At 46.4% G+C, this 27,577-nt stretch overlaps 1 protein-coding gene across 10 annotated transcripts in view; it reads right to left on the reverse strand.

The window, feature by feature from the left end:
• UBE2O (ubiquitin conjugating enzyme E2 O) overlaps positions 1-27,577 on the reverse strand; it is a 129,410-nt gene that overhangs the window by 71,025 nt on the left and 30,808 nt on the right. For 2 of the 10 annotated variants that reach the window (XM_075903603.2, XM_075903601.2), the window contains exon 1: positions 8,541-8,615. The exons of 2 other annotated variants lie outside the window; for them this stretch is intronic. In XM_075903603.2, coding sequence (XP_075759718.2) covers positions 8,541-8,600 — 60 coding nt within the window. In that variant the 5' untranslated portion in view covers positions 8,601-8,615. Of the gene's footprint in view, positions 1-7,978; positions 8,048-8,540; positions 8,616-12,075; positions 13,485-17,238; positions 17,582-27,577 lie in introns of those variants that run through there. 6 more of the 10 variants (XM_025178155.3, XM_075903602.2, XM_075903604.2 and 3 more) reach the window with 5 other exon arrangements.

Genomic DNA, 27,577 nt, shown 5'->3' on the forward strand with positions numbered 1-27,577 from the left:
CACCACCATCTTGTTGAGGTCCCTGAGGTCTAGAATGGGACGAACCCCACCCTTGGATTTTGGGACAATACAATACTGGGAATAAAACCCCTTGTCCTTTAAGTGTGAAGGGACACTCTCTACCGCTCCCTTTTGGAGAAGCGCTAACACCTCCTGGCGGAGAATGCCTTAGTGAGAGGTGTCCCTGAAAAGGGACGGGGCGGGCGGGTTGGAAGGGGGTGAGCCCAGGAAAGGGATAGTATAGTCATCCCTGACTATTCGCAGAACCCAAGCGTCGGTGGTGATTACTGCCCAGGTGCGGGCAAAGTGGGATAACCTGGCCACAAACAGGGGGACGGAGGGGGGAGGGGAAAGGTGTGCAATGCTCTAGAGGACCGTGAAAACGGGTGCTTGGACTGTTATGGAGGCCCTGACCAACCCCACGGGGGTTTTCCCCTCTTGGGCAGTGATGATGAGCTCTGGACGAAGATGGGGCCGCAGCCGTCCCCGCACCCCCACTGGGAGCATGAGGACGGCATCTCCAGTAATCCCCACGGGGGACCTCGGACTGTGTTCTCCCGTTGTCTGTAGGGAAGCGGACGTCACTGAGGAGTCGGCGTGTGGATCCCCAAGGACCAGAGAGTGGACCTTGTGTCCTTGAGCGTATGGAGCCTCGAGTCAGTATGCTCGGAGAACACCACTTTGCCGTCAAAAGGCAGGTCCTGAATAGCAGTCCGGACATCAGGAGGTATTCTAGACACCTGTAGCCAGGCACCACGATGCATAACTACACCCGACGCCATGCTGCGGGCTGCAGAGTCAACAGCATCCAGGGAAGCCTGAAGAGCCATGTGGGCGATAGTTCTGCTCTCTGTGGTCATAGCCCCAAACTCTTGATGCGCCTCAGCGGGGAGTTTATCTTTGAACTTACCCATCGCCTGCCATGTGTTATAGGCGTATTGACTCAGCACTGCCTGCTGGTTAGCAATGCGGAGTTGCACCCCACCGGTAGCATACACCTTATGCCCCATTAAATCGAGGTGTTTGGGCTCCCTAGCCTTCAGGGACAGCCCCGGCTGCAGAAGCCTCTTCTTCTGGGCCGCGGCTTGGACGACCAAGGACCCCAGGACAGACTAGGAATATAGGTGCTCGTGCCCCGACTGCGGGACATAATAGTGCCTCTCAACTCCCTTTAAGGTAGGGGTTAAGGAAGCTGGGGTCTGCCACAGGGCGTTAGTGATCTTAGCCACAGTTTTGTTGAGTGGCAAAGCCAAACAGGCAGGCACATTGTCGGACAGCATGTCTATCATTGGATCCATGTCCTCTACTACTGGCTCCACTGGGACACCTAGGTTGGAGGCTAGATGCTGGAGCAAATCCTGATGCAACCAAGCATCCATGGTCAGCATCGCCGGTGAGGGATCCGCTAAGGCCTCATCAGGAGACAACTACGACTCCTGAATCGGCACTGGATCCAGTGTAGGGCCCGGTTGAGGAGTCGGCTGGACAGGCACCGCCGTGTACCGAAGTGGCTCTGGCACCTGAGCCTGCAGGTTTCTAGCAGCATCTATAGTAGCAGTCCTGTGGGGCGAGGGAGGGGGTCGTGACAGCAACGCTGATGGGGGTGCTCGGTCCCCGGAGACACTGGACACTGCAGCCAGGGGCACAAGTCCTTGCCACTGATGGTATGCCCAAGGTGTCCAAAAAGGCCAGTGCGGCTGAGGCGGCCAAGTCTGTTGCACGTGCGAATGATCACGCCGGTGCCGGGAACAGGATCTATGCTGTGACGAAGCCCTCGAGGACCCCGACCTGAAAGAGCCCACATCCGAATCTGAAGAGTAATCAGACTCGGGCCAGGGTGGCGCTGATTGTGAGTACCCTGTCACCATCGGGGGGGGGGGGGGGTCGAATCTGGCCATGGATTCTGGCTTGCCCGCGTGCATGCAGTGAGGTCATACTGGTGCCGGTACCGGAACCGGAAAGACAGGCTTCAGGCCTGACAGCAGCGCCAACACGGTGCACATGGATTGCAGTGCAGAGGTTGGTGCCAGTTACGGGCGCAGAACTGCAGAGTCCAACTGCCCCAGAGGTGATGCCCCTATCGGTGCTGCCGTGGTGGGTAGGACTGAAGGCGCCGGAGCCATGGTGGTTGCCCTAGAAGGGATCAGCATCACCGGCAATGGTGGTGCCAGCATGGTCCACGGGACCGATGCCGGTACTTGCAGCGGTGCCGAAACTTGCAGTGGTGCCGATGACTATACCGGCACCCTGAGCAAGAGGCCCACTGCTGGTACTGTTGCCGGTGCAGTTGCCGGTGCCACAAGGCCTGAGTAATACGGCACCAGCGTAGCTAAGACCTGTTCTGGGAGAGGTCCCAGCACCGAGGGAGGTCGAGTCTAGTTGAGCGCTGGGTGCGGCCTAGCAGCCTGTGCCGAGACTGGCAACAACATTGAGGCAAGCAGTACTGGTCCCACAGGGTACAGTCCCACTGCATACGTGACCGGTGCCGACTGATCCAACCGGTGCAGAGGAGAAACCAGTGCCAACATGGCTCCCGGCATAGACAACCTCGACCTCTCCGCCTCAACAGAGGACGGAGGGGAGGTAGTAAGGCTAATCAAGTCCTGTGCTGCCTCAAAAGTGTCCGGCATCGAGGGACAATGCAAGGGTAGATGACCCGGACTGGATGGTCAGCCCGCTCGCTTCCACCTCACAGCAGCACTTGGAGACGTCTGCACCGGCAACTCGAAGCGACAGTGTAGGTCCAATCTGGACTTCCGTTTCGGAGACCTACTCCGCAAAGTCTTTAGTTTCTTCTGTGCTGGGAAGTGAGAACATTGCCGAGCCCTTGGTACCGAAGTCCGCACACGGGATGGGGCGTTGTGCGTCGACGCTGGCGCACTGCTCACCATGGAGTGGCCAGTCGGTGCTGGTTGTAGAGCTGCCTCCATGAGGAGAAGCTTCAAACATGAGTCTCGCTCCCTCTTCGAGCGTGGCTTGAATGACCTGCAGATCTTACAGGTGTCTGCTAAGTGGCCCTCACCCAAACACTTTAAGAAGCTATCGTGAGGGTCTCCCTTAGGCATGAAATTAGTGCATATTGCACAAGCCTTAAAGCCTTGTGGACCTGGCATTCCTCACCCCTGAAGGGGGGAAGGAAAACAAAGAACTCGCTAACTATCTAACTAATTAAAACTATTTATAACTATTTACGAACACTACACTAAGAGAAACGGGAACCATTAACTACTCTAAGAGAGACACGCTCCAATGACCATCACAGGCGGTAAGAAGGAGCTGAGGTGGGGGAGCGCTGGCAGGGGTACTTATGCTCCGCTATAGCGGCACCACTCCAGGGGGCGCCCTGCCGGCGCTACGGGTACCGCTAGGGAAAATGCTCCGGAGCACACACCTGATTCAAATGGACATGAGCAACCACTCAAAGAAGAATTTATCTTTCATAAGTGTCAGAGTATCAATGTTTAAGCATGTTTATTTTTATCAATTGAAATTTCTACCATTACAGGGAATTAGGGGAAAATCAGACAATTTAATGAAAGAAAACATTGAAGTATTATAACCATTAAAACTCAAGTTCAACATCACGCTTGAAAATACACAAAGTAAATAACCTTAAATCAAACTTGGTTCTCAAGCAGCATTTTTTTTTTTTAAACTTTGCCTATCTGCATGTTTCAATCGGCAATGGAAATGTCTTTTCCCCAGTTTGTGTGTACAGTGGAGCAGATGTTTGTTCACTTTTTCTAATACAAGTCTAATTCATCCTTCTAAGCATATACAAAGAGAGAATATGTGAAAGCACGAGAACCCAAAAGCACTGTTCATTTGAAAAAACAGGAAGGGGAGATCAACAGCCTAGCCACTAAGCCGCATCAAGAGACACCTAACAAATCTTTTCCTCTCAAGTGTCCTGCTGCTAGGAGAGGAGAGGTTCAAGAAAGGAAAAAAAAAAGATTGGCCTAAAAGAGAGGAGCAACTGAAATAGTCTCTCTCCTACTCGCTCTCCTTAATCATGTAGCACTTTAAAGACTAACAAGATGGTTTATTAGGTGATGAGCTTTCGTGGGCCAGACCCACTTCCTCAGATCACATTGTGGAAGAAAACTGGCACAACCATATATACCAAAGGATACAATAAAAACAAAATTAACACATATGAAAAGGACAAATCAAATTATATATATGGTCATGCCAATTTTCTTCCACAATTTGATCTGAGGAAGTGGGTCTGGCCCACAAAAGCTCATCACCTAATAAGCCATCTTGTTAGTCTTTAAAGTGCTACATAGTCCTGTATTTTGTTTCAGCTAGACCAGACTAACACGGCTACATATCTATTACTATCCTTAATCATGGTTCTTTTTGATTCTTAAGACCAGCACTAGATGGCACTATATTACTTAACTAGGATACAAAAAGTCTACTCAAGAAATTCCATTCACAAAGAGACACAGGAGAAAAATGGTTAGAGAGTCAGAAACACTATTTCACCAGTATACGGGTCAGCACTTTTCCCACAGTTAGGCTACCTCAGCATTACCACAGCAGCAGCAAAGCCCATCAAAAATCTAGTCCAAAAAGACTAGAAATCCCAGCCATGACGGACTGGATGGTACCATAAGACAGGGAAATGGTACTGCACCCCCATCTGCTAAGCCCACAAACCCAGACCAGCTTGGTAATATCATCTTGATTTGAATGGAACTGAAGAAAAAAAGCTGTAAAAGCCTCAAGTCTGGTTCAGATCACTTCTAGATGTTAACTCAGGTAAGAATATTTTTGGCAGTAGATAGAAGGGAGGCAGGGGATAATTTGCAGATATTGTATCAGGAAACATTTCTGGAACAGAAGAGATTTATTCTAAAAAAGAGAACATCTGGTCACGAGAGTCTAACATGAGTTAGTTGGGGGAAGTTTTCAGTCTCTGGAGATTTGACTCTTTGGATTTGTTGCCTTTGCTATTATTTTATGGTTTATAATATCATTCCACCATGGGGTGGATGTGCATTCTTGCAGCACATCCATCCACCTGAAGCAAAAAAAGAACTTTGAACACGCTCTGGAATCAGAGCAGAGAGAGAGAGAGAGAGAGAAGAGACCAGTTATTTTACAATGGCTTCTATCAGTGTGGTGAATTGCCCTAATACCAGCACTCACTTTGGTACCTAAATCTAATCACAAAAAAGTCATTTAGCACCAGCCCGTCTGACAAGTGTGTGACATCATTGCAAAGCACAGCAAAGAAGAGATCTGATTTCACCTGAACTGATCTACTTCCTGGGACAAGCCAAAGAAAAGCAGATAATGCAAATATTGGATTGCGAGATCAACATGAACAGATATTAAAATATTTTACTTCAGCTGTGCAGTATGGCTCATTAGGTTTCCTCCAGCTCTCAAAAGGCAGTAAAGAGTGCAATATAAATAAAAATATATTGCTAAACAGTGGCCCACTTCACACATTTTTACCCAAACCCTATTTGTGATTTTTTGAAAAAGGGTTTGGTTGGAAACAAATAAGGTTTTGTTAATGGTAAAGCGATATTTTGGTTTAATTTACCTTCCCCTAGTACACACATGCATCAGGAAGTTAACCTCGTGTGTTATTTTGAAAGACAGGGGGCTACACTCACCAACCCCTCTCTCTCTGGCTGCTTTTGCAGCCAGAGTCTGATGATATTTTGTCATGCAGCAAGAAAATCTATCTATAAAGAGAAAGAGATACACAAACACCCCCATAGTCATGTGAACACTGTGTGGACAGACTGACTAACTTGCAGCATGAATCCACCTTACAGATGGCTTCGGAACAGCAAAATGGAGATGTGTCAACTGAAAAATTACCATCTATGCTTTCAAACTGGTTGGCTCACATGCTGCTGCTGCGCCTACTGAAGAGCCATTTAAATTAGTCTCTAATTGTGAGCAATTATTCAAAGGCTGCACAAGCTGCAAACAGCCTACGAGAACAAGAAGTCAGGAGAGAGGCAGACTAGACTGATCTGGGATACCTTAGTGAGGTATAAGCCTTCATGTTTACAAGTCTCATTGCTACACATATGTTGCTACTTTAGGAGCAAATCTGTAAAACTACATTGAAAAGAGGTAATGAATGGCTTTGTTTTAAAAAACAGTAAATTTACCCATTCTCCTTCCAAACATATCCAGATGAGAAACTATGGAAGTTAGAAATGAGACAAGTCAAGTTAGATTAGGTTGCACTCTGTCCATTTCCTGCAGTCTATGTCTGAAGAGTAGGAGGGATATTTTATTAATGAAACGGTTTAAAATTCTGAACACATCCAGAGTAAGAATGTTAAGGACTAGTCGACTATCTGATAAGCAAATGCTTATTGGATAGTCAAGTTGACTAGTCGATATCCCCCCTTGCTGCCTCTATCAGATAGATGGCAGGGGGAGAAGAGGAGGTACTTCAAAATGGCAGCGCCGCACAGAGCCCACACTCAGGCTCCGTGTGGCTCTGCTGCTTTGAAACGCCATGGCAGCATTTCAAAGGGGGCAGTGCCGCACAGCTGATCCCGGGGGCTCTTGTACATTTTAAAGGAAGAATGCGGAAGTGCCTATCAACTAGTCGACAGAAATTCCATTGACTAGTAAATTACTCAATATTTAACATCCTTAATCCAGAGCCCTTTGGCCAGATGGCAGCAATGCCACACCTCTAAGTAAAAGTTTGAGGAATAGCCTATGGTTCCTTCATCTTTGCTTAGGGCTCCCCTTTCCCCACGAACATCTCTGAACCAACAACTCTCCAAAACACAAAAAACACTTCCCGACTTCCTTGGTTCTTACCGCTACAAAGAACAAGCCAGCATTTGGTCTAAATAATTTATTTTGTTTTAAATTCTTCAGACACAGAAATGAACCAAAACTCTGAACTGGTCTGCAGATCAAACTATTGGTGGATTGAATCCAAAGGGTAAAAAAATAATAAAAAAAAATACTGCTTTCAAACCTCCCCACTCAGCAATGTTTGGATCTAGGCTTTTGGTGTTGCTTTAAACACCAAGTTCTGACCTGGATGCTAGTCTAGTTGCTAACTTGCCAGGCTAGGATTAGCAGTTTTATTTATTTACAAGTACTATTTTGTGAAGCTGGTGGAACAGAGAGATAAGCAGCAACACTGAGGGACAATAAATAAATAGCTCTAGCTGAGACCATAACAAAAGCTGGGTCATGCTACAATCTGCAAAGTCAATACTGGGCAGCAAGAACCTGGGGGCTGACAGTTTCTCCTATAAATTCCATTTCAGAAAGGAGGCCACGCCAGGAAGTGAATTCTCTCTCACACCACTGAAGCATATTATCTTACAAAAACGCATTGTACCAACTTGCTGTTCAGTTACATACAAGGACAGCGAAGCAGACAAAACCTGAGGTAAGGCAGAACAATCCACTCGATTAAGTGCCTCAGGATCAAGGAAGCTTCTGAGTTAAAAACAGAAATGCCTGTTTGTATGAGAGACATCACCTTTTACAACTTAAGAGATAGGCTTAGGGTCATGGTGAAGTCTAGTTTGCAAAGTAGAAGTGACACTGGTTCCTACGTTGCCTGACGTGTGCAAAGACAGCAGCTACTGAGGGTCTCTAAGATCCTCCCTCAGGTCTCTCCTATTTGTACAATGCCTAGCAAAAAGGGACCCCAAATCCCAAGGGGTGCCCTGTGATGCTACTGCAATGTCAATTAACAACAGCAATGGTGACAAGATAGTTTCCTTTATCAGCAGTTTCCAAAGAGATGTTTCATCAGAGGCTTTCTGCAAAGGTAGCACTGCAGAGGCTGAATTCAAATGCCAACTATTAGGTTAAAACAAACCTTTCATGAATTTTAAAAGACAAATGCCAAGCAAGCTCTGGAATCCTACAGGCAGCAGCTCTCTGAAGCCCAGTGACAATATGCATACTCGATGCATGCATTTCATTCCCGAATAAATAGAAAGCCACTCCCCTAACTCACACTGCAGCCTCGGTGCGTGAAAGCTACTGGGACAATGCAGCACAATTGCATCATTGCCTGGAAAAACCTCAGCTGCAATTTCTGTTCACTGAAAGTTTCAGCTCTGCTCTCTCACAGCTGAACTGGCTGTTATGGAAGACAAGACAAAAAAAGAAGAGGTGTGTAAGCCATGGGCAGGATCTGTGGACTGTAGCTCAATTGCCCCATACAGCACTTAAATTGTGCAGCCCTCACACTGCTACATTGCTTTGCATTCAGGAGATGTATTCACCATCTGGGAACTGGCTAAGGAAAGATGAAAACGTTTTTCACATGCAGCACTTCCATTCATGGTCTCCATCCCACAGCAAGCCATTTGCATGTTTTCTGTTGTGTTAAAGAAGAAAACAGCATTACATTCTCTGCAGTAACGGAGGGGGGGGGGGTCAAGTAAAGCAGGAACTAGTAACATCAACAATACAATATACCAGTGGTTCTCAAACTGTGGGCAGACACCACAAACTGGGACACGACCAGTATTCCCGGTAAGCGGAGTCTCAGGAGAGATTGAAATGTTGCTCACCCGATTAGCAGAGTGCCCAGTCTCCCAGGGCTGGCAGCAATTTCTATTGGTGGTGCACATCTGCACATGCCTCAGTGCACAAAAATATTCTGCACATGAATTGAAAAAAATTAGAGGGAAAATTGGTCATGACCCCATTGTAATGTAGTTGCCAGCACTGGCATTAAATTCTCTGGGGCCTGGGGCAGAAGCCCAAGGGCTTCTGCCCTGGGCAATGGGGCCCAGGTTGCAGGCTCTAGCTTTATTTTCCCACACCCCTGGGCAGCAGAGCTCAGCAGGGCAGCAGAGCTCACGTTTCAGCCCCTCTCCTGGACTTGTGTGCTAATTTTTGTTGCCCAAAGGAGGTCACATGGCAATGGAGTCTGAGAACTGCTGTTCTACAGAAACAGCCACAGAAGGTTTCTTAATCTTTTAGGCCATGGATGGGCAATAATTTTTGATATGGAGGGGCCACTGAAAAATTTTGGAAAGTGATCTGGGGCAGCATTTTTGTGTGGAGGTAGTGGGGGGGTCTACGATGGAGTTTGGGTGCAGAAGGGCGCACGGGCTAAGGAACTGGGGTGCAGGAGATGGTGTGAGGTCTGAAAGGGAGTTTGGGTGAAGGAGGGGATTGTAACCTGGGTCAGTGGATTGGGGTGCAGGAGAGGATTCTGGCTTGGGGGAGAGGTACAGAAGGGGGTACAGAGCCGGGGAGGGAGTTGTAACCTGGTGCAGAGGGTTTGGATAGTGATCTGGGGGAGAGAGTTGGGTGTGGGAGGGGATGGGGTGCCGGGGGCAAGCTTTGGCTGGGAGGCACTTACCTAAGCATCTCCCAGCCAGTAGCCCTACAGCACTCCAAAGCAGGCTGGGCTCCCTGCCTGCTGCAGCTCCAGACTACTTACTGCAGGGTGTTCTCTCCATGTGGCTCTCAGCTCCCAGAGGGGAAGAGGCTTACTCTGCCCCTCTCCCCCAGGTCAATCTCTCAGCTCTTATTGGCTGGTTGTTTCCAACCAGTGCCCAATAGGAGCTGAGGATTGAGCTGGGGTGGGGAGATCACACAAAGTCTCCCTCTCTCTCCAGAGCAGAGTGAAAGGGCACAGCCCTGCCCTTAAAACAGTGCCTGCTGTGTGCCTGTGGGTTCAAGGGCAGAAGTAGGTGCCTTGGTGGCTAAATGCCGCCCATGAGAGGTATCTTCCCCACCTGTGTTTTAGACCATGATTTTTAATATTAATGGAAAAAAGAGGTATAGATTACAATGACTCAAGATAACACCAGCGCAGGAAGCTTCTCAACCAAATCCTGAGTTGCACTTTTGCCATTCTGGTTCCCAGTCCCCCAACCACGGTGTATATGCACACACACAACTCTGCCAAAGCACCACAATCCTGGTTTCCTTCCTGACCATACGCCCCTTACTCCTCAAGCCTGAACCTCTCCTGAGTACAGGCTATCCTTATCCCCAACTATGCCAAAAACATTCCACCACTACAACAGGGCCACAAACTGAATAGCTTTCTAATGGACACATCAAAGCGTAGGAAGATGCTATATCACCCTTTTAACAACATTAGTGACTGTTCCGCCTTCTCATAGCCAAAGGCTTCTGCTTTGCATTAGAAAGCTAAGTGACAGCGTCAACTCACCCTACAACACCTTTAAACTTACGAGTTTTCTTCTACTTCATCCCTTGCTGTTTAGATTTGTATTAAGGGCCAACACTTTACTGGGAGATACTGTTTTGACACAGTGGGGCTTCCAACAAAGAAAGGAAAAAGGATCCTCACCGTCCAGTTCAAAGTCACTCCACAGAGTGCCTGATGAACAGTGGCTTTCAAAATTATAGTTCAAGATCCTCTGACAAGTAATAGATTTGCCAGAACAAAACAGAGAGAGAAAGACAGGCCTCAGTAGTAAAATGAGGTACCATACACTGCTGTAAGTAGCTACCAAGGGACATGGACACCACAGAAGAAAGAATGAATCCAGAAATCTTTGAAATCCATTCAAACTATGTGCAGTTCAAATTTCAAGGCAATTGAAGCTAAACTATTAAATAACCCCACCTACACTATACACAGAGTTAAATGACAAACACTTCTCCAACACATGCTAACTTATGCCAACCTTGTGTTTAGGGTTGCCAGATACTTTAAAAAAAAAAATACCAAACATGGTGGGGAAAAAATTGGTCGAGAGGAAAAAAACAAAACAGGGCACCAAAGTTGTTGAGCAAAAAAAAGGCATAAAAGAAAGAGGCACTGAGCCTCTAAATCCCCACGCTCACCGCTTTCCCCGCCAGACATGGCAGGGGGTGAATGTCCCAAGCAGACTTCTGTCAGAGAAAAACAGAATACACCAGATATTTTACATATCCAATATTTTCTGTTTTTTTTAAAACCGGACAGAAGCCGCAAATACTGGACTGTCTGGGCCAATACTGGATGCTTGGCAACCCTAATTGTATTATGTCCGTGCACAGTACATGGGAAGTAGGGAACTCCAAACACACGTGCATACAATACTGCTAGAGCCGCAGTCTATTAACAGCATTGCACTTGCAGCTTGTGAGCAATGTGCTCCACAATACCTAAACTATTTGTAAAAGTGACTTAGGAGCTACAGGTAATGTCTACACTACAGTCACAAAGTGGGACTAAAGCTTGTGTAAATATACACAAGCTAGTTTTAATCTAGCACCAATGTTGCAGCTATGTACACCTCAGCACAATCTAGCCCTGCAAGTAGCTATCCAGTGTTCTGGCTGACATATACAGCCTGAGCTAAAGCTAGTGCTGCCACAGTCCAGGTACCTAAAATAGCTAGATTAAAGCTAGCTCAAGATGTCTACACAAGCTGCAATCACACACCATGACTGCAGTATATCCTAGGTCTCATGAGTCAGTCAACTGGTTAAGTGAGCTTTACGGCCGGAGTTGATTTATATGCCAAGAGAGAAAACTGAGATCTTACATTCTTAATGAGACATGCCAAAGCTTTTGTATCAGAGAGCAATGGGTTTCCAGGCAGAAACTCTGGGCTGTCCATTTTATGACGTTCCTAGAATTATCAATAGGGGGCCTGATCAGAATGCAGAATTTTCTGAGTAGTCTTTAAGATGGAGGGTGGATGGTGTCATACTTATGCCTTAAATTCACTCACATGGTCTGCCTTGTGGACCAGCAGGGCACCCATAAGAATTTAAGCACTAAGTACAGGCATTTGTGTTTGTAAAACTTGAGTAACAGATGCTGGAAGGTAAATCACATTTGTAGCGGTTGTCCCCTACAGCAGCAGAGCTCATCTTGTTATAAGCTGAAAAAAAGATAAATGCTTCCCCTTATGTTAAAATACAGTTCTAGGTGAACAATAAAAATAGCATCATGGGGTCCCATGTTTATTGTCTCTCAATTGTTCAATATCAGAGGTGCTTTTTCTAACTGCCAGTCCTGTAAACTCAACCTGAAACCTGAGCCAAGCTGTGGTGTTCTTTTTTTTAATGCAACCTCATTTCCTTCATAATGTGCACAGGGACCAGCACCACTACCTGATCACCCACCTGGAATTTCCGGACCATTGCCTGACGGTTGTAGTAGGTTTGCTGGGCCTGCTGGGCTTTTTCTAGGTGCTCTCTTACAATGGGGGTTATCCGCGCGATCCTGTCCTTCATCTGCAGGACGTGCTCTACAATATTGTGTCCATGGTTTGTCTGCTCCTCCCAGGTCTCTTTGGCAAGGTCTAGAAGGCCCCGGGGGTTTTGCCCACATAGCAGTTCAAATGGGGAAAAACCTGTGGATGCCTGTGGTACTTCTCGAATGGCAAACATGAGGCATGGGAGTAGGTAATCCCAATCTCTCCTGTCCCGACTCACTACCTTCCGGATCATGTCCTTGAAGGTGCGATTGAACCGCTGGACGAGGCCATCCGTCTGCGGGTGGTATACTGACGTCCTCAGAGCCCATATGTGGAGTAGTGCACACAGGTCCTTCATTAACTTACACGCACAAAGGGAGTACCCTGATCGGTTAGGATCTCCTTGGGTATCCCCACCCTCGAGAAGATTTGAGCTAACTCCCTTGCTATTGTCTTAGAATGGGTATTTCTTAGGGGTACTGCCTCAGGGTATTGGGTGGAATAGTCCAGGACCACTAATATGTTCCGGTGTCCTCAGGCTGACTTTTCTAATGGGCTCACTAGGTCCATAGCGATGCGTTAAAAAGGGACCTCAATAATAGATAGGGGTATCATTGGGGCTCTCAAGTGTGGCTGGGGCCCATGAAGCTGGCATTCAGAGCAAGAGGCACAATAACGCCGAGCCTCCATATATATACCCCAGGCCAGTAGAACCTTCCTAAAATCTGATCTAGGGTCTTCTCAACTCCTAGGTGACCCCCCCCAAATAAATGACTGTGTGCTAGGTCCAGCACAGCTCGCCGGTGATTCTGAGGCACCAAGAGCTGTTCCACCTCCTGTCCTGGGCCTGGCAGCACTCAGTATAGTAGATCCCTCTTGATAATGTAATAGGGTCTAGGGCCCTTGAGCCTTCCTTCTACACGGATCCAGTTTACTTCAACTACCTCTCTACGAATGTTTTGATACAGCGGGTTGTTGGCCTGGTCCTGTCCAAAATTTTCAAGCGAGGGCCCTACCTGCCTGAGCTTTGGGGAACCTTCAGCCTCTTTCATCCCAGGGGGCCCTGCTAAGCTAGGCCCAGCCTCCAGCTCGTTTACCTCTCTCAGTGCTTCATTATCAGTTGGCTCAGTTTCCCCCCGGGCCAGGGCCTGCCTTAGGTTCTGGGTCAGAATTCAAGTACCCAGTTTCTTGGCTGCCCTCCTTTTCTGCTTTGATTTCCGGGGTTTCCCAAGCTCAGAAAATAGGTCCTGGGAAAATTCATGAAAACTTGGGAGGGGGCTCTCTTCCTTTCCCTCAGTTGTAGGGAGCAGGTCACTAAATCCAGGGAAGTCCCACCCAATCACAACTGGGTATGGGAGCCTCGGAACTACCCCCACTGCAACCATTGTGACATTCCCCTGGATCTCTATTTGTACGGGGACAACAAGGTAATAATTGACATCTCCATGGACACAGGAGATCCCTGTGCGCTTGGCATGGGTCAGCTGGTCTGGTTCCATCAGCTGCCCAGAGACCAATGTAACGACGCTCCCTGAGTCCACCAAGGCCGTGGTCTCTATTCCATTCATCTTAACAGGTCGGGTGTACAGATGGGGGACCATTGCTATGCCTGCCAAATTTATGAGATTACAGGGGCCTCCCAGGGCATCCCCCTATTTCTTGGGCTACTGGGTTTTACCCCTGACCTTCCTGCCCCTGGTCCCCAAGTCCATTTACGGCCTCTGGCTGCTCTTCTGTCTCCCTCTTCTCCGGCTAAGTCTTACTCGAGGGTTTAGAGCCACAGGCCTTTGGGGCTAGTCCAAATATCTTGTCTCTCCAGACTGCTTTGCTGAGGGGTTGCAAAAGTCCTTTAGTCATTAATTGTCTTTCCATGAGGGCCACCATGTCGTCATATGAGAAGGGTTCATTCTGGCTGACCCAGGCTCACAGATCGGGTGGTAGGTCCCTCAAACCGGTCCAGGACAATAATTTCCACAATCTTCTCCGGGCTGTAGGTCTCCGGCTGCAACCATTTTAGGGCCAAGTAGATCAGGTCAAATAGTTGTGCCCTTGGTGCTCTGCCCTTCCCATATTGCCACTCATGGAACCTTTGAGCTCTGATAGCAGTGGTTACTCCCGACCTGGCGAGGATCTCAGCCTTCAGCTGGGGATACTCAGTGGCAGCCTCCTCCGGCATGTCGAAATAGGCCTTCTGGGCCTCACCACACAGAAATGGGGCCAGGATGCTGGCCCACTGGGCTTGGGGCAACCTTCCTGAAGGGCTGTCCTCTCAAATGCCAGGAGGTACGCCTCCACATCGCCCTCCTTTGTCATTTTCTGGAGGAAACTGCTGGTCCGCAGGGACCGTGCTCCATCTGAGCCATGCACCTGAGTGGTCAGAGCCTTCATCTGCATTATTACCTCCTGCAAGGTGGCTCGATCTTGGGCAGCCTGGCTTATCAGCAGCTGGTTAGTTTCCAGCTGTAGTCGTACTGACTCCTGCTGGGCAGACATCTGAGCCCAGATAGCTTCTTGCTGTGCTGCAGTGGCTTGTATGAGGGCCTTTACTACATCCTCCATTTTGTTTTTCTCCCTAGTCTGCCTAGTGGCCTAGTCTGTCTTGGGTGGGTCCGCTGCAAGGTCTCACTGCAGCGAAATATCTCACTTCTGGCACCACATGTAGCAGGGTCAGTCCCACTCCTGGGCTCCTGGCCCCTGTTTAGCCCACTGTCCCACAGTCTAGGAGTCAGAGTATATGGCTCACTCGCCTTGGTTTGAGATTCATTGTCTCCCTGTAGTCTTTAACAAGGTTGATGCAGTTCTCTTGGCTCCTCCAATGTCTTTCTCTCTCCAAACTCCTCCTCCACTCTCCAAATTCTTTCACAGCTCTCTCCACACTCCTTCTCAGCTCTCTCCCCCCTCACTCAACGGGTGAGTTCTTAAATAGGCCTCCAGGCAGCCCCAATTAGTTTTACCTGGGCCTGAATTGATTTTGCAGCCACCCTGTCTCAGCTGCCCTTAATTAGCCAGGATTGCTGACTCTCTCTGCCTCTTTCCCCTTCCATCAAGCTCTTTCACCTGCTGTATCACCCCTGCTCTGTCACTACTTTTTTTTTTAATAAAGTACCCCCTTTAAAAATGATAATTATAAGAACCCCCAGTACCTACAGTTTTCAGACAAAATTTTTTTCTACCATTGCAACACATTTGTTTAAACAACTTAATCGTAGCCAGGTGGACAATGACATTTTTGGGTGTAAAAAGTACAAAAATAATAAAGCACTGTAAAACACAAAAATTCAGTTTTCTCCAAATTTCAGTTGTGTTGACGTACCCCCCAGACTTGTCTCGAGTACCACTAAGGGTACTCGTATCACTGGTTGAAAAACTGGTTTAGAACGAGGCATTCTATAGCACCTTAAAGACTATGGGTAAGTCTACATTGCACTCTTATTTCAAAATAAGCTATTATGGAAGAAATACTCTGAAATAGCTTATTTCAAAATACCACATCTACACTACAGGGAAACCTCAAAATTCGTCTGAGGTAGGCTTCCCTAATATGGATGTGCTACCTCAATTTAGAGCCCCAGGAGGCACTGGGGAATAATTAGTTTGATGGCCTGGGGAGAGGCTATTTCAAAATAGCAGCAGTGGAGCATCCACACTAGCTATTTTGGAAGAGCAGTATTTTGGAATAAGCATTATTCCTCAGGGAATGAGGTTTACAGAAGTCAGAACAAGGTGTCTTATTTCAAATTTATTTTGAAATAGAATTATTGCATTGATGTTTGCATTGTTATTTTGGAATAACACCCATTATTCAGAACTAACGCTGCTGTGTAGACGCACCCTGCCCGATTTATTTGGGCATAAGTTTTCATGGGCAAAGACTTATTTTGTCTTCATCAGATGCCCACAAAAGCTTATGCCCAAATAAATCTGTTAGTCTTTAAGGTGGTACAGGACTCCTCATTGTTTCTGCAGAAACAGACAAACATGGCTACCCCTCTGATACTTGTCACAAGGTGAGTGAAGTAATAGCTTTTTCCTGGACCAACTTGGACAGAAGATACTACCTCACCCAGCTGGTCATTCTAATATCTTGGGACTAATATCTATATCACCACCACTAGGGATGTAAAAGCCCAGTTAACTAGTTAAATGTTACATTAAACTCACATTTAACCAGTTAACCAATTGAAGTGGAATCCGGGCTGGGGACCACTCCAACTCAGCTGGAGCAGCCCCACAGCCCACGGGGCTCCCACCCCCCAGTCCCACACTGGGGCTGGCTGCCAGCTCCAGCACTGCCTGGGGCATCCTGGCTGCCCATGGACAGAGGCTACTCTGGAAAAGAGCAAACCTCCACTGATGACTGGTTAGCTGGAAGCATCATCCAAACACTCAATTCTGTTGCTGATGCCTTAGCAGCTCACATTGCGGGCAACAAGAGTACAAAGCAGCCAAAGCTTGTTTGTCAGTGAAGTCAGCAGCTCCAACAAAAAAATACACATAGGAAGCAGATCTGTTGAGTAAAAGGGGCCCATTTTTACACAGTCCATTTCCAGAACAGTTCATTCCTAATGCTACTGCAATACTCAGTCCTGCATTACACCCTCGTGGGACCAGGAATATTTTAACCAGAAAAAAAAAAAGCTCTTTCTAAAGATAAATGATGCAACTAATCAGTTACAAAACCACCTGATCCCTTGCCCCTCCAGTGGCATGAATCCAACTATGTGCTTTGTGTATCTGGATGTCTTTGCATCCACACTAAAAATAAAAGCAGCTTGGCAAACAACTAATCAATAACTTTGTTCTGCATTTTCAAACATAATGATAAATCAACTCCAGCCTTAAAGCTCACATAACCTTCCTAACCAGAGTCAGTTATTCTTGCTGGGGAACTCCCTTACTTTTTGAAACAGGTAAATCACTTGATGTCTATTTCCTAAAGTAGCTTATTTTATTAAGCTATGCTAGTATGCCCAGTGTCCTTATGTGTTATGCAGGTGCCCTGTGAAGGACGCCAGACCATCACCACCCAGTTGAAACACCAGAAGTACAACCCTTCCATTTTTGTGAGTCTAACACTAAAAATATTAACCTGTCAGAGGTGATGAAGAAAGTCCTTTTTCTTCAACAGCTGAAGTGCTCTGCTGTCTCCTGCCTCATAGTGTAGTGGGGTAGGAACTGAATGAGGGCTGGTTTCAAAACAGCATCTGAATGCTACAATGATGAGCATACTACTAATACTTGAGGGATTGACAGCATTGCTGATGTCACAACACATGAAGAAAAGTAGCAATACTATTGGATAATGTGTTCAAAGGTCATCCGTTGGGCCAGCAAGCACAAACTGTTGCATCAGTTTTAAAAAAGTGTAAGAAGATCGTTACATCAATATAAACCTTGAGCTATGTTCTTGAAAAGGTGTATACATTGGGTTAGTCATCCCCACGCTATATTTTATGCCCTGTCATTCCTGAGCACAGTGCACCCCTATTAAAAATGTGAAATACAGTTCAATTTCACCACTGCCTAACTCCTACCCAGTGTAGGAATGTCTGCTTTTTCAAGCTCTTAAACAAGGCTTGGATTTCATATAGTACAACAACTATGCACTCCAAGCCACCCAATCATCATCCTTCTGCACTTATACATTCCACCTTTCATCCAGAAAGATCACAGAATGCTTTACTAACTACACATATGCAAAGAAACCAATCCCACAGCAGCTACCACCAGAATGTAATGTGGGAGCTGTTCAGTGTTGCTGTGCATTGTTAAAACAGGACAAGAAAAAATGAACATAGTGCCATCCCCATCAAACAGCAGGAAGAAGAGAAGATGGCAGAAAAGAATTGCCTGTGTGGAACCTGGCTAGAACGCACAGGCTAGCACACATTACACTACTGTTCTCGTCTGAAAAGAGAGGCTCTAATCTTAGGAACTTTGTCCATGGCATCACAGTGGAGCACTGGTTCAATACCGACCAGGTAAGGATGCTACCTACTGAGTCAGCTATTCGCAACTCTCTACCATGGACTTCTCTGTAAAACATCGCATGTGACAATTATAGAAAAAAAATTGAGATAATACTTTACTGTCTCCTGTGGGTTGAGGAGATATTTAATTTGTACAGGACTTTGAGATACTCACTAGTCTGACGGAGGACACTACAGAAATAGTAAAAAATACCAACAAAACACAAACTTAAATGAGTGGTCCTGTACCACCTTAGAGACTAACACAAAATTTACATTTATATGCAGCCTCTTGCGCCATTCATCTGAAGAAGCGGGCTGTGCTCATGAAAGCGCATGATACTAATATATATGGGGTAGGCAAGATACCTCCTCGCAGCCACCGGATCTAGCCCCCAGACATCCAGCCAGGACCCTTAGGCACGCAGCAGCTGCTGTTTTAAGCACAGGGCTATGTCGTGTGATTCCCTGCTCTGGAGGGAAGGGGAGGCTTTGTGTGGTGTCCCCAACCCCAGCCCAATTCCCAGCTGCTCTTGGCCAGAAACAACCCATCAATAGGAGCTGAGAGAGATTGGCATGGGGGAGGAGAGCAGTGTAACCCTCTCCCCCTCTCAGAGTTGAGAGCCAGAGAGAGAGAACAGCCTGCAGTTTTAAGCAGTCTGGGGCTGCATCAGGCAGGGAACCCAGGCGTGCCATGAGGATGCTTCAGGAATGCTGGCTGGGGGATGCTTAGGTAAGCACCTCCCAGCCAAAACGTGCCTCTGGTACCCCGTACCTCCCACACCCCGATTCCCTCCCCCAGGTCACCATCCAAACCCTCTGCACTGCCATGCCCCAGGTCACAATTCCCTCCCAGAGAGAATTGTGTACTCCTTCCTACACCCCTGCCCTAGGCCAGACTCCTCTCCTGCATCCTGACCCCCTCCCAGACCCTGCACCCAAATCCCCTGCCCTAGGTCATAACCAGCACCTTCACCCAAACTCCCTCTCAGGCCTCACCATCTCATGCACCCCAGTCCTTTAGCCTGTGTGCCCTTCTGCACCATCCTAGACCCCACACCTCATTCACAGAGAAGTGTGGCTCTTGACCACTTTCCAAAGTCTTGGGGAGTGGCCCCCACCAAAAATTATTGCCCACCTCTGCTCTAAGGTGCTTCAGGACCACTCCTTTTTAAAGTTTTTTTAGGTTACAGACCAACATGGCTACCCCTCTGAGACTACAGAAATAGTACGTTTGACTATCCCTACTCTGGATGTCCCTAATCCACGAGTGTCCATGTTACTGAGGAGGCAGCGGGTCTGCACACTGCCACTTCCTCTACCCCACAGCTGGGGGGGAACAGCAGCATGCCGAACTGCTTCCCCTGAGGCTTCTCCCTGCCACTCCCACAGCAGAGTCTGGGAGCAGTGCGGGGCACGGAGCCACAGGCAGCACCCCACCCCCACCTCCAACACCCAGACCCGTAGTGCCTTCACTGGCCCAACAAAATTTTTACCTTGTTTTCCAGGATTGCCAGATCAAAGTTCAAGTGTGTAACATTTTACCTGAAACTCAGCCCTGACAATTTACAAGTATGAAGCAGTGAACACACACAAAAGGTAATGACAGAGATTTGCCTTGTTCACTGTGAATATCAAGTGACATGCTTTCACATGCCTTGTGTTCTCCCACTACACACTAGGCCAAAGTCTCCTTTTTCAATTCCTGGTTTTAAAGCTGTCTGACTACGTATATTCCATAATATAACTATCAGCTTTAGGCTGGCTCACTGTTGATATGCACTCACTATGGTCCTGCCAGAGAGTTTTTATACCTCTTATCAAAAATGATCTCGTTTGGTGTATATTATACTGCTACACATATGGGTATCATGGATTCATGCTTAGAGCAGAGCCATTCTCGTCCTCCTTGCGACACCAGCTTTGTTTCCACTTGATTAATCAGTGCATATTCATTTCTCGTTTGTCCTGTAAGGAACTTGATGGTGTGTCAGGCCACAGTGCATGCACAGAGATGCCAACAAATGAGGGGAAACCTTTTTTTTTTTTTTTTTTTAAGGATACTGACGCCACAGTCATTAAGAGAACCACGTGCTATTTGTGACTTTCTGTAGCAAAGACTCAAGGTCTGATGTAGCTGATCAGCCTTCATTGTGCACATTTGCGATAGAGCTGTTCCGTTATTGGCCAGATTCAGGTGGTTGCTGCTCCATGCTTCAGATGGACCCGGGGCGTGGTGGCAGTGCTACTGGCCCCACTCCACTGGTGTTGTTCAGAAGAGGAGGGGTCAAGAGCTGGGAGAGAAGAGGCAGAGTGGGGGTAGGACAGGGGCCAAGCAGAGGAGGGGGTTGTCCTGGGCCCTGCCCCCCTCCGAGGACAGCCTTATTATGTATTAAATTACATGCATATAACAAACAGTCTCCCCCTTGAGCACAGGGTCTCACACTGAACGAATAAGAGGAAAGGCTGCCATGCTTTGGAATAGATTTCAGTGTCACTGCAGTCCTGCACTCCTTTATCAACTTCTCTAGGACTACAGGAAACTCTTGAGATGTGACTGACCAAGTTGCGACCACCCGCACTTATAACAATTTCTGTAAGTGTGGAAGGGGCCGAAAACCCACAACATACATCCTCAGCCCATATTTATGACAGCGAACAACGCCCATCATAAATGAGGGTCCAAGTTACGATGCCCTCGACTTGCAACTCTTCCCAGGAACTGATAACGTTGCAAGTCAGGGGCCACCTGTATGTAGTTGGCTCCCAAAGAGCACTCATTTGCAGCACCGATTTAATCAGTCCTCAGACTTGTCCTGAAGGTTCCAAGGTGAGTGGAATGTTTGGCTACACAAAGCACTTCAGCTCACATGGTTTAAGCAGCTGGCAAGGTTGCCAAAGAAAACTAAGGCAGCTCCCAAAGTCTCCTGATACCTGAGACTGTTTTGATCAACTAAACACAAGCCGCCAAGTGCCTTTGGCTGCTCCTTGCCTTTTTTTGGGGGGTGAGGGGAGAATTCAACCAGGTTTAAATCAGAGGATGACATCAAATGGGGGGTGGAGGGTTTGCAAATACAGAAGACAATAGAACTGCAATGTGAAGGGGCTACTACAGGTTGCACCTATAAACCGGGACACTGGTCTGCAGGACCAGTTCTAGGATCAGAGACCTGGCTTGCTGCAGGGGTGAAGGGAGCTGGCACATGGCCCAGCTGGGCTGCAGGGAGAGCCAAGAAGCCCAGCACATGGCCCAACTGAGCTGTGGAGGAAGGGGTAGGAATCCCAGAGTGCACCCACCTGGACTGCCTGGGGAAAGTTCAGGAGGGGTAGAAAGCTAGGTGTGTTACCCAGCTGGGCTGCAGGGAGAGCTAAGAAGCCCAGTGGAGTGGCAGAGCAGGGGGTGGGGCCAGAAACGACCTCCCCTGGTCTGACAAAACCCCTCATCCAGGCCCAATCAGGTCCTGAGGGTGCCAGACCAGGGAGGTCCAACCTTTACAAGAGTGAAGCTGGCAGCAATGTTAATATTTATTTCTACATCTAGAGAGGAGGGATATATGCATAAGTAGCCTTCCCACCCCAACTGAACATTAAGATGTAAAAAGTGGACGCTAACAACAGGTCTGAAGATTTCTGGCTACTGGAACAGAAGGCTGAGGTTTGGATTTCCCTGCTAGTAATCTCCACAGATCTCTAGATGCTTACCACCTCACAAACCCTCCTTCACAGCAGGAGTCAGCATAAAGTGAGGCAAAGCAGACAAACTAGAAAGACGGGACATCAAACTAAGGATGTTAAATTGCAGTTATCTGACTAATCATGTAGTTGATACAAATTGTATCAACTATGCAGTTGGACCGCTCTGCAGAACTGCAGATAGGGTAGCTCCTGAAGCCAGCTGGAGCCAGGACTGGTCAGCTGCCAGGCTCTTACTACATTTAAAATGTGTCCCAGACCACTGTGAAAAGGGGATGCTTGACTCCCTGCTGGGACCCCCCCCCATGGACAGAGGTGCTGCCAGAGCAGCCTCCACTATATACCCTCCTGCAGCAGCTCCCCACTCATTTAAGCGATTACTCAAACTTAACATTCAACCAGTTGACTGATTAAATGGTATTTACATCCCTAGTGAGGACAGTGGTTTGTTCCCTCGCAAGTCAATGTGGCACTACAAGCTGATGAGATACAGAATATGCAGTTAAGAAATTCCATCCTTTAATCTGTTCAGTCTAGTGATCGATTACATAGGTTGCCCAATGTATTACTACAATCCAAGAGATACCTATACATGGTCAGTTTTACTAGGTAAAACAAGTCATTTGCCTGCCTCAGCCCCTCCTCCCTCCCAACTGATTCTGGACAGTTCAACAAAATTGCTAACAAGGTTCTGATGCGTGATGCATAACTGGAAACGGAGCTCTGCTACAGCTTGGATTTGACAGCACTGACAGAACTAAAAATAGCCCTTGTTTGTGTTAATAAACTAAGTAGGTAAAACCAGGAGATACACACAGGGAATAGGACATGAACAGTGAGACTGCAAAGAAATAAGGTTATGTTGCACAGAAATGAGTATGTTTAGGGAGATTTAACAGATAAGATTATCATGGGTGTAGCAAAAAATGGGGATGTGAAAGCATAACAATGTACACAATTAACTAATGAGCCTGGGCTCATTGATTAACATGCATGGTTACATGCAGCCCCTTCTTCCCCCCACCCCTCTGCACTGCTGCCTCTGATTTAGAGGCAGCAGCACAGGGAGAAGTGGGGGTAGGCAGGAACCGGGGCACCTCCCCTCTCCCACACTCCTAAATGCTGAAAATGTTAGCAGTTACATGTTTACTCGCATAAACGCATTGTAATATCCCCAGTAAAAAGTGATCTGCTTCTCCCGTTATGCTGGCTCAGAATGAGAACAAGGGATTACTAAATTAATAGATAATACAGAGATGAAAAGAAATCGTTCTTCAAGTTGACTTATAAAGTGGAAGAAATGGATGTGTTTCCCCTTGTTTCTTTATGATATAAAGTCTCTTAGAACTCTTTCACTGTCATTGTAGATTAAATAAAATCAAGTCTGCCTTAGTTTTACTGGAGGTCTCCTTGAAGGGCTCAATTTTCAAAATGATCTGGACAAACGAAAGAAATTGTCTGAGATAAATAGAATGAAGTTTAATAAGGACAAATGCAAAGTACTCCACTGAGGAAGGAACAATCTATTTTACACATACAGCATGGGAAGCAACTATCTAGGAAGTAGTACTGCAGAAAGGAATCTAGGGGGGTCATAGTGGACCAGAATCTAAACATGAGTCAGCATTGTGACACCTGCAAAAAAGCAAACGTGATTCAGGGATGCATCAACAGGAATGTTGTGAGCAATACACAAGTCGTCATTCTTCTGTTCTACTCTGCGCTGTTTAGGGGATATTAAATATCAGTTAACTGAATAGTCAAGTAACCTCATGAATTCTTATCAGTTAGTCAACTATTCTATATCGCCCGGGGATGGCAGCCAGTGCACTCCGGCCCAACTCTGGAGGAGGCCCCTGCCACTCCATGCTGCTGCCTCAGTATCAGAGGCTGCAGCGTGGGGTGCCAGGCGGGAGCGAGTTTAAAAAACAGCTTCCCTCACTGGACCTGGTGAGAGCTGGGACTGAGCCGGGCTGCCTGCCCGCCTAGCTTCTAATACACTTTAAATGCAGAGCTGCAGTGGGGGTAGGTTCCAGACCTGTCGCAAGCCAGGACTGAGCTGGGCTGCTAGTCAGCCTGCTAAAAATGTACTGGCAAGAGTGGGGGAGGGAAATGTGTGTAGTGTATAGCATTAATCAATAAGCTTTGGAAATATTCAAGCATCCGAATCAGTATGGAAGATCTCAAACTAACAGGAGGAGACAGTACAAGTGGATATTAAGCTGCGTATGTAAAGTGTTTGCCAGTTCAAAGTTTTTAGGTCAAAGTTCAAAGCAGCAGAACATGGAAATAATTAACAAATTTCATAAATTTTTAGAGAAGACTTTGTGGAATGAAGCTTGGACTGGTGTGTAATATATTCCAGGGGCACTGTCAACCACTGTGTGAACTAATTTCTTTAGCTATTTATTATACCATCTTAAAGAGCGGTGGAAGATTTTTAAACCAAATGTTCTAGGTGAATTTACACTTGTTTACCTTTTGCATTTCTCCAACATGATCACCTAAATGCAAAGTCACTTTCACCTTGAGGCTCTTAACCTTGCAAAATTTGATTTCCAATCACAATACTACAATGGATTTTTTTTTAAATTAACATTCTGCTTTATTGTTCATATGGCTGTATAAACAAAAATTTTAAAATATATAAATGTGGGGCAAATTTTAATTGATATGGTAAGGAAAATTTCTCCTCTGTTTATAAGAAAAACTTAAACAATGAATAGTCTAGCAGCACCTTAAAGACTAACAAAACATGTAGATGGTATCATGAGTTTTTGTGGGTACAACCCACTTCTTCAGATGAATGGAATATTAAAAGTCCAGTTCCCATTTCCTGTTTATTTCAGGAGAGGGGAAGAAAGGGGGGGGGGGGGGGGGAGAATAGTGAATTAAAGCGTTCATGTTACATGAAGCTGATAAAGACGGTACAAATTGTTCTTACGTACCCCCTGTTTGGTTGGTTAAGTCTTTAGGATGCAGAAGGTAGGTATCCAGGTAATTCATACTTTTGTGATGAGTCCCAAACTTGTAAATGAAGTTATGTTCCAACGCTTCTCTGTGTCTTTGGCTTGTGGAATTGGCCTGAAACAACAGGGCGACTTTGAGATCCATTAATGAGTGCCTTGGCAGGTTAAAGTGTTCTCCAACAGGTTTCTGCGTGTTGCCTTTTCGGATATCTGATTTGTGTCGATTAATCCTTTCCTAGTTTTGGCCAATATACATGGCAGAGGGGCGTTGCTGGCATAGATCACATTAGTGGATGTGCAGTTAAACGAGCCTCTGATCACAGAACACTAGAACTGGAAGGGACGTCGAGAGGTCAGCGAGTCCATTCTCCTGCCCTCATGGCAGGACCCAGTACCATCTAAATCATAGGTTCCCAAACGGAGGGGGGGGGGGGAATGCACGTGAAGAAATTCTTGGGGGGGGGGGGGGAAGCGGCAGACCTGAGGTGACCTAGCCCGGCCCATAAATCCCTCCCCATAAAAGAGCCCAGTCCGTCCGGTAAAAAAAATTCAGAAAATACCATGTGAAATGGCTGGTATTTTCTGTTTTTCCTGCCTTGGGTGTCTGCTGGAACACACGCAGCTTGGGCTAGTTGGGGGGAGAATGGAGCATCCCGGGCAGAATTCAAAATGGCTACCTTAAAAGGGCAATGCCTGCTCTGCTCTTAAAAGGGCAACTTTTTGGGGGGAAGGGGTCAACAACTTTTCCCCTGGAGTACCATCACCTTTTTTATATATATATATTTTTTTATATATATATATATATATATATATATATATATATATATATATATATATATAAAAAAAAAACACAAACACATTGGTCCTGGGAATTAGTTCCTTCTCCCCCCCTCCCCCCCACACACAAATTTTGCTGCTATTTTTTGCCTCGGGGACCGGGAAGAGGGAGAGGACGTAAGGGTTTCTCAAAAATCAAAAAGGGCGTGATGCCGAAAAGTTTGGGAACCACTGGTTTAGACCATCTCTGACAGATGTCTATCTAACCTGCTCTTAAATATCTCCAGAGATAGCGAGTCCACAACCTCCCTAGGCAATTTATTCCAGTGTTTAACCACCCTGACAGTTAGGAAGTTTTTCCTAATGTCCAACCTAAGCCTCCCTTGCTGCAGTTTAAGCCCATTGCTTCTTATCCTATCCTCAGAGGCCAAGGAGAACAATTTTTCTCCCTCCTCCTCGTGACACCCTTTTAGATACTGAAAACCGCTATCATGTCCCCTCTCAGTTTTCTCCTTTCCAAAGTAAACAAGCCCAATCCTTTCAGTCTTTCCTCATAGGTCACATTCCCTAGACTCTTAATCATGCTTGTTGCTCTTCTCTGGACCTTCTCCAATTTCTCCACGTCTTTCTTGAAATGTGGTGCCCAGAACTGGACACAATACTCCAACTGATGCTTAATCAGCTCAGCGTAGAGTAGAAGAATGTCTTTTCGTGTCTCATAGTGGCTGATGTGGTTGAGTCCAGTGATGAAATCACTTGTGTAGGCAGAGTTGGCACCAGAGCTGATTGCAGGGGTGGGTTCCTGGATGATAATGATGGAGGTGTGTTGCATGGTTGCTGGAAAGAATTTTGTTTGAGGTTGAGGGGTTGTCTGTAAGCGAGGACTGGCCTTTTCCCCAAGGCCTGAGAGAGTGAGGAGTCATTTTCCAGAATAGGTTATAGATTGTTGATAATGCGTTGGAGGGATTTAAGTTATGGAATTCTGTTGTTCTCTCTTCTTGGCCCGTCTTGAAGTAGTTCATGTCTGGGTACTCTTCTGGCTCTGTCGATCTGTTTTTCCCCCACTTCTCCAGGTGGGTATTTCAGTTTTAAGAATGCTCTATATAGATCATTTAACTGCACATCATTGTTTTTTAAGTGTTTCAAGTTACGGACTAACTGGGCTACCCCTCTGAATCCTCTGTTTATGTTCTGTATAGTCACTTGGGACTTTGAAAACATTAGGGAAGATTACCAGAAGCAGCTCTCAGACACTTAAAAACAACCCTTTTCAAAGTACTGCATCAACTGATGTCTGAATGCCAGTTCTGCAAGAGTTAGCAAAAATATGAACAGAACATGGGATTGCTGTCTTACTGCTTTCTAGTGGAAGAGCTGTACTCGCTATCTATCACAGAGCAAGCTGTCTGGCTGAATTGACTTTCAAGAAACATTGCTTATTTTCACAGTGGCAAAGAAATTCAGTCTCCATAGCTACTGTTATACATTTTAGGTCCCCACAGAAAAAAAAAAAAGTGTGATTTTTTTACAGTATGTTCCTAATTGCTCCTATAACTAGTTTCAGTTCAGAGTTAATTTCTACAAATAATTTGTTATTAAACAGAAATAGTAGCACTCCTATTATGACTCAGTTACACACAAAAAACCCCACCCACTAACCATACAGAACACACTCTTACATCACTGTTTGAATCACAAAAAGTTAAATCACCTGCCATAGTAATGTTCCAGAATCAGAACAAAGTTATTTTGTCACTACATGCACAGAGGTCAGTGGTAAGCCTTCCTGACAAGTCGCAATTAGGACAACACTTCTAAACATTTTCATAAATATATTAGCTTAGCCTACTGGAGACTTCGCTAGTCCCTTAGCAGCATGTTCACTAAGTTGTCATTGCAGTTAAAGAATGATACTCTAAGTTATCCTCTAGCTCCCAGAGACAATATAAATCTCAGCCCAGGTCTACAGCGGGGCAATATTGAACTAAGATACACAACTCCACCTACATGAACAGCACTG

This window comes from Pelodiscus sinensis, chromosome 20, assembly GCF_052426305.1.
Source record: "Pelodiscus sinensis isolate ZL-2025 chromosome 20, ASM5242630v1, whole genome shotgun sequence".
NCBI classification, from domain to species: domain Eukaryota; kingdom Metazoa; phylum Chordata; order Testudines; family Trionychidae; genus Pelodiscus; species Pelodiscus sinensis.